Source organism: Miscanthus floridulus, chromosome 8 (genome assembly GCF_019320115.1).
Source record: "Miscanthus floridulus cultivar M001 chromosome 8, ASM1932011v1, whole genome shotgun sequence".
Taxonomy (NCBI): Eukaryota; Viridiplantae; Streptophyta; class Magnoliopsida; order Poales; family Poaceae; genus Miscanthus; species Miscanthus floridulus.
The window spans coordinates 154,805,220-154,812,993 of record NC_089587.1 but is presented as its reverse complement, the minus strand read 5'-3'; the positions used below and the strand labels follow the sequence as shown (position 1 = coordinate 154,812,993).

Below are 7,774 nucleotides of genomic sequence, written 5' to 3'. Positions count from 1 at the left end.
CAAGCTAACCAGCCATTGGTGACCCGCATGGCCAACAGCGACTGGGAAATAGTTAGACATGACATGCTCGTCAGCCATGGCTGACCTACACGCAGTCTCATAAAGCATGACCCATAATTCAGGGTTTTCCTTGCCGTCATACTTCTGAAGTTTCTCGAGCTTGAAATTCTTGGGCCATATGACTTGGCGAAGGTGTGGAGTAAACTCCTTCAAACCCAGCGGGCCATGGGCAGTGTCATATTCCATACGGCGATAACTTTCGTGGGATGCTCGGTCGTCGACTCTCTGGTTGATGCGAGCGCGCAGATCGCGTCCACCGAGGTAATGGCGGAGATCGTTATTGCCATCGCGGTGATCTCGATTGCCATCTGGATTAGCCCTGCGACCATGGTTATCACGGCGATTGTCGCAGTTGTCCCAGCGGTTATCATCCCAGATGTCGCGGCGGTTGTTGTCCCGGCGGCGGTTGTCATCCTGGCCACCATCATGGCCACCGTTTCCACCTTGACGGTTGTCTGATGGGTCGTTGTTGCGCGAGCCACGTTGGTTGAGTGGCTGTGAGCGACTTGGGTGCTAGCGGCTGTGGCTTGACTCGACTGAAACGGATGGAGCCCGAGCTTGGTTTACAATCTCCGCGGTCTGGGCCATAGCAGTCGTCAGATAGGCTTATATTTCATCGTGAACTGCTTGGGTTTCCGGGGTGTTGGGTAGCCGTTGCATTGTTGCCATGGCGACGGCTACGTTGGCACTTGGAGTCCTAAAGACCTATTTGTCCCCCACCCTGTCGAAAGCATCGTTGAGGTCACGTGGCTGGACCCTTATGCGTCGTGCCTCCTGGTCTGCTTTGGCTTCGATTTGTCGACGATTAAACCGGTCAATATTGCGTGCTTCACGTGCAGTCCTTTCTTGTTTTGTTTCGCCAACTGTTGGCGGTTCGTCATTGCTGACAACATGGATCAAATCCCCTCGTCTTGGCGGGAAAGACGGGAATTGTGAGAACCCAGGGGCGTGATCTGGGATATCCAGGTCGTACTTGACGCCTTCATCTTTGTGATGCTGAAGCTCGGTGTGGACAGATGCATTAGATGCGGTGCCAGACGAGGAGCTGGAGTCGCCCTCTTGGACTGTGTGGACGGACCCTTCTTGATAATCTTCAATCCGAATCATGTTGACGAAGTCGCGCGGCTTCGGCCGAGGTCGGTGCATAAAACATAGATCCAAGCGACGTTGTAGGTTGTAGGCGTAGCTGGAGGCAGCGTTTGGTAGGTCGTAGGGCTGGACCTGGTGGTTCTCCGTCGAGGCTTCGTACTCGGAGAGCCGGAGACCCGTCGCGAAGGCTGACCGGCGACGAGCAGAGCGCCCTTCAGGAGTAGATGTGACCACGAGATCTGTACCAAGTCGTACAGGACGACTGGTCCGAGCTGGTCGGGTAGATCTGTTGTGGGGAGTGGTTACCTGCTCATTAGGTTGACTTTGAATCATACTTACCAGTTTGGTGCCGACCCGATCAATGGAGTCGAGCAGGTCGGTGTTGTCGATCCGCTTCCCTTTATAGCGGGGAAGCGGATGACGAGTTGTCGGCGTGGCTGAAGGTGATGCAGGCGTGGTCGGGGCCAGATGTACCGTGGTCGAAGCCAGATCCATCGTGGTCGGAGCCGTATTCGTCGTGGTCGGAGCCATAGCCGATGCAGGTGAAGCAGTGGTCGGCGCAGACTGAATCCACGCCTCCTCCGGAGTCATGGCGATGAAGCCGTTGGAGCCGGTGGTCCAGGTGATCTGGCCAACGGTGAACGTGAGGCCGTTCGGCGTAGCCATGGAGCCGAAGATGATGACCATCTTGTTTGCTTGGAGAGCAGTACGCACACCCCCTACCTGGCGCGCCACTATCGACGAAATATGGTCGACAGTCTACCTAGAGGTATGCCCAAGGTAGTAGATTGTCGGCAGACAGATGCACAAGCCACAAACAAGACGGTGACGTAAGACAAACACGAGGTTTTATCCAGGTTCGGCCGCCAAGAAGACGTAATACCTACGTCCTACGTCTGATTTGTATTGCTGTATGTCAATGAGAGATGTTTTTTAGAGGGGTCCCCTGCCCGCCTTATATAGTCCGGGAGGCAGGGTTACAGATCTGGAAACTAATCCTAGCCAGTTACAATTGCCATATGTGGCCGGATAAGGATTCCTATTCTAACCGACCAGGATCTTAATTGATCGTCAAATCCACCTTGACTCCTTGCGTGGGACCCTATCAGGTTAGCCGGGCCGCACGTCGTCTTTTAGTGGACCGAACTCACCGATCCGGGTCGACCTAAGCTTAGCCATAAAGGTATAGGGGTTAATACCCTACAATGTTGCTTCAGCCACTGCAAAACAATAAACAAAATGCAGATAGTATATGAGCATTTATTAACTAAACCATGCTCAATGCAGTGCTCAGTACTTATACTATACAAACTGCAATCTCATTACCTTGCGGATAAAATCATCTTTTATGTCATCAGGAACTTTTATAGGACCACTTTTCCTTGAAGGGTCGTTAGTACTGAAAGTACAGCGTGCCCACTCGCTGTAGTTGCCAGTGCACTTGTATTTCCACCCCTTAAATTCAAGCTGACCACCACATACTGGGCACTTCTCGAGAGGCCCATAGAACATCATATCCTCACTGCAGACATGGAGAAAATGGTGAGACATTGAGAGGGTGTTTGGTTTCCTGGACTAAATTTTAGTTCATGTCACATCGAACGTTCGGATGCTATTTAGGAGTTAATTATAAAACTAATTACACAGATGGAGACTAATTTACGAGACAAAATTATTAAGCCTAATTAATCCGCCATTAGCACATATTTACTGTAGCACCACATTGTCAAATCATGGACTAATTAGGCTTAAAAAATTCGTCTCGCAAATTAGTCACAATCTGTGCAATTAGTTATTTTTTTTCATCTATATTTAATACTTTATGCATATGTCAAACATCCGATGGGACAGGGACAAAAATTTTCCTGTAGCAACCAAACACCCCCTTAGCATGTGAACGAGGAGGTTCTAGTTGCAAATAAAGAACTCCAGTTTCAGCAGAAGTTCAGTACCATCTTGGAACGATTGCATCCTCCGATCCAGAAGCATCTTGCTCATTGGCTTCAAGGATCTTGCGCATGTCCTCCAGGGAGAGGTGTTCTCCTATGGCCTTGCAAAACTCTGCAAAGTCTCTTGCAGCAGCTTCTCTCCCATTGGGCTCAGATTCATCAGCTTTGAGCTTGTTGCTCTTCGTTGGTGCCTCTGCCTCCCCGTCTTGCCCTTTATTGTCGGCAGACTTTTTGTTCTTGGAGGGCACATGCTGGCCCCTTTCCTGGTCTTCATTCTCTGATTTCTGCTTTTTTGAGGCGAGCTTGCCTTCTTCCTGGGCAGCTGCATGCACCCGTGATCTCGTCTCGTGCACCTCCAAGAACAGAGTTCAGACTTTTGTCAGACAAGAATATTCAGAAACTACATGACAGAATGGGTAGAAAGAAAATGCCACAGCTAAACATAACAGAAGAACTAAAACGTTAGATTTCGGGTATGTATCACAAGGATCTTTCATGAAACAATAAGAAGATTCGTAGCTGGTCTATTCGAGATAGATGCTTTAGACGGAAACTTCCCACTCTGAAGTGGAAATATACGAGGGCAGTTCTAGCATGATGGGCACATCTCTATAATCTTCTAATAAGCAAAAAGTAGCAAAATTTACACAGATAGACAATGAACAGTTACCAAGCCATTCGTTTCATTCAAGTATTTTTTTCTGTACAAGTTAAAGAATTGGAACTACACATGATTGGTGAGATAAACCTAGGTACAGTTACAACTAAGGGCATTTCAGGTCAGCGGATGCTGAACAAATGAAACAGTGAGGTGTACACTTGTCATCGATTGGCGAACCATGCTATTGACCTCAGTCAAATAAGGCACATTAACTTGTCATCGATTGGCGAACCATGCTGAACATCCAATCTAACTTATTGTGCAAAAGACCTATTTCAACCCAAGAAAACAAAAAATGACCAAAACAGGAGGGAGCGACCGAACATGTAACTAGATGAGAGCAATGTTCGTAGCCCAGGACGAGCAGGGCAACAGAGCTGACCATGGCGACCGGACGAGAAGAAACCGTCAGCAAGAAGCATCAGAGTCTTGACGGTCCTCTGTCGCTGGGGATAAATAGGAAGGGACCGGGTGGTGGGGATTGGAGGCGGATGGTAAAGGCAAGAGGGCGTCTGGGTGTCGCCGCGGCTGAGCTCTGCCATGCCCGCCTGCCTCCGCGACACGTCGCCTGCCGCCCCTGCTCAAATGCAGAGCGCTTCGGGCTCCGTGAGCCGGGAGGGAGGACACGAAGCGGGGGCATGTGGCCGCCTTGCCGTGTGGGAGGGCGCCGAGGGGAAGCGGTGGAGCGGTGGGAACTCGGAAGGAGTGGCGGCACCAGCAGTCTCGAGTGCGTATATAAATGCTCATGTAGGTCACGGCACGACGGACCAGCACAAAGCCCGCACGACGGACCAGCACAAAGCCCGCACTTTTGGCCCGACACAAACACGGCTCGGTTCGGTGATATACAGGTCCAGGCTGGCCAGCAGGTCGTGCCCGGGCCTAGGGGTGGATCCACAAGGTATGATAGGTGGGCCGCGGCATGGAGCAGCTTTGTTCTTACCTACCACTGGATTGTAAATGTTTGGATAAATAATTTGCAATAACATTTATGAGTACACCTTTATAGTCCAGTGGCAAGCCCCTGGCTGTACGACTAAAGAGGTCGCTAGTTCAATTCTTTCGAGCTGCATTTTTTGTTTTTATTTTCCATTTTTTGTCTCCTTCAAAAATTAACCATAGACAATATCTTTTAATTTTCATAGCCCAGTGGAAACCTCAGTTGCAAATAGTTTTAAGTTTCTAATCCTTTATCCCCTCTCGATATTATAATAACTATATATATATATATATATATATATATATATATATATATATATATATATATATATATATATATATATATATATATATATATATATATAATATTTTATCCTTTATTTTCTAATTTTTTAATCCCATGTTGTTGTGCCCCGTGAGACACGTCATAAAATGAGGAAAATAAAAGTGATATAACTTTGGCATCATTTTATTTATTAATAGCTATGTACAACGCGTTTTAAATTTTCATTTTCTTTTGTCCCCTTTAAAATTAACTATAGATAATATAGTTCATCCTTTAGTTTTTGTATATTTTATCACCTCTTGTTGTGTCCCAGGAGACCACGTGTCTCTATTTTTATTTTTCAATTTTTATCCCCTCTAGATATTATAGCAATAAATAATATATATATTTCATCCTTTATTTTGCAATTTTTTCATCCCATTTTGTTGTGTCCTGTGAGATACGCCATGAAATAAAATGGAAATCTCGATAGTTATGGATAGTGTCCGCTTTACAAATATTAATATTGAAAGGGTATTTTATGCAATGGCTATAGTGAAAAGGTAGGTGATAGTGTTTATTGGATGGTTGTCTAGTCATATTCATTGAATGAGATATTTTCTTCTAAGTGGACGAAGATGATATAGTCGAGATATTCATGTCGTTCAGAAAACAACGAGTAAACAAGTCAGACAAGTAGTATTGTAAGTCTCTTTTATGGCTATATTTTGAACTATTTGTATTTCATTTGAACTATTTTATATTGTAATTTGTCATAGTTTTTATCTTAATCTTTGAATTTCAGGCTTATCTTGTTATTAATGCACGTGGTTTTACTGAATTGGAAATGGTTTTACTGAATTGCATAAGAAAATTATTACGCAGCACACCTTGTGTTAATTTCCTAAGTCCGCCACTGCCTGGGCCTTACCCCAGGCACGACGTGCCAGCGTGGCATGGCCCGGCCAACAATGGCAGGCCCGGTGCAAGCCATGGCCTACTAAAGGCCCATCGCTCTAACCCTAACTCCCCCCTCCCCATGCGCAAGCGTAGGCGTAGCCCCATCCCTGTACCCGTGCCGCACTCAGAGTCACAGACTCGTTTCCCACCTGCTCGCCTCCTTCCTTCTGACTTCCGACCTCGCACGGGCGCTCCTCACTCCTCAGTCCTCACCTCCGCACGACCACTCCCTAGAAGCACCGTCACCCGCCAGTGGCTCCTCACCTCGACGCGATCGCGCCCTGGAAGGCTGGAAGCGGCGCCACACGTGGGGGGCTCCTCACCGCTGTGTGGTCGCGCCTGAAAGCACCGCCACCTACGGGGGAATAGGCCTCGACCACCATGGCTTCCTCGGGAGCAAGCGCGCTGGCCTCAGGGACACCGACCCCGAGCTCCACCCTGTTCCCTTCTTCGCTCACCCTATGGATCCGGCGTCAAGCGCCCTGGCTACCTCCCCTTCCCCCCTCTCTCTAGCTTCTCCTAGCATTCAGTGGGCCTCAGGTCGGCTAGGTCCACTGGTCATGGCGTGCTTTTTGAGTCAGCCCAACATGAAAAATGGCCCACCAAGCCATGCCTGGACTGTCTCTTAGGCCCGTGGCCCTAAGACTAAGAGGCATGGCCCATTAAGGATGATAATAGAGCGCCCGATTGGTGCGGTGCATGGCTCTTTGTTCCTCCTTTGTTGATCGATCTCCTTCAGAGTAGGAAGCTGCGAGCGGTGTATATTTTTTTCTTTTATCATAGGCATGCTGTTTTTATTACTCACAAGTTGATTTTGGTCTGCTAGTTCTTGTCCTGCATTTTTTGGCTTTGCAATAGGGAGATTCTAGCACTCGTATATCCAGCGCTCAGGCGTGTCCGGACGTAGCTCCCACCAACCAACTATTAAACGATTCCATCAATCATGTGATGGTGTCACGGCCCACCAACGGGAGTTCGATCTCAGGCTGCTCACAGTAACAAAACAATGAAGTGGTATCCCTGCCCTACCCACGTAACAGAGAAAGGAATAGCACACGCTTGCGTTCGCACCGCCATCCCCTAGCGCACCCCTCCAGCGGCCCCTCGCCGTGCCCCTCTGTAGTCTGAGAAGGATGCAAAGCCAGCAGAAGGCGAGAGGAGACATCGATGTGAGGCAGCGATCTACTTTTGAAACATCTAAATACAACACTTGCAACATAAGTACGAAGACAGATAAAACACTTAAAATATGCGTCTAAAACACTTACAAAAACACCTAAATAAAATACTCGAAGCCAATTGCAAACATAAGCAATATTTAGATAAAAGCAAAACATATTTAACATTCATAAACACTCTTCAACATATATCTGAAAAAAATAGATGAAACACTAGGAATAGACATTTGCAACATTGAAAGGTCCTTGTGTGGTTTTGGTAATTGAGTGACAATCTAGGTGGACTAATTGTGTTTATATGAGATACATAGGTGATTAGTCCACAGGTATATATGTGTGAGCAACATATGCCATGAAGGTGAAAATGGCTTGGAGATGTTGCAAAGCTCACACATGTGATGATGAAGGAGCTCATTGCACATGAGACATGACATTGAGTCATATGATCAAGGTGGAGAAGATCAAGACAAGACTTGGCTTGATGGACCGGTTGTAAGCATGAAGGGTAAGTCAGAGGCTTTGGAGCGATGGACCACGTGGCGGTGAAGCTTGAGCAAGACTTGGTGTCGATGGACGAAGGCAACGGTGAAAAGCAAGTAAAGTCAAGATCGATAAACCAATATGATCACGTGATGATATGAAGTGGATCATATCATTGTTGATCATGTTGGTG

At 47.3% G+C, this 7,774-nt stretch overlaps 1 protein-coding gene across 1 annotated transcript; it reads right to left on the bottom strand.

Moving 5' to 3' along the window:
- Positions 1-2,127: 2,127 nt before the first annotated feature.
- Positions 2,128-4,459, bottom strand: LOC136473793 (protein ADP-ribosyltransferase PARP3-like). Its single transcript, XM_066471428.1, has 4 exons — positions 4,142-4,459; positions 3,102-3,451; positions 2,476-2,671; positions 2,128-2,369 (listed from the first exon to the last, which is right to left on the bottom strand). The coding sequence occupies exons 1-4, from the start codon at positions 4,142-4,144 to the stop codon at positions 2,283-2,285; spliced, it is 636 nt and encodes a 211-aa protein (XP_066327525.1). The 5' UTR covers positions 4,145-4,459; the 3' UTR covers positions 2,128-2,282.
- Between the last annotated feature and the right edge of the window lie 3,315 nt (positions 4,460-7,774).

What these genes read in the sequence shown, in the direction of transcription:
- LOC136473793 (XM_066471428.1), bottom strand. An exon ending in GATGCAATCGTTCCAAGATG is followed by an intron (nt 2,672 to 3,101) that starts GTACTGAACTTC and finishes CCATGTCTGCAG; the next exon opens with TGAGGATATGATGTTCTATG. An exon ending in AAGATGATTTTATCCGCAAG is followed by an intron (nt 2,370 to 2,475) that starts GTAATGAGATTG and finishes ATTGTTTTGCAG; the next exon opens with TGGCTGAAGCAACATTGTAG.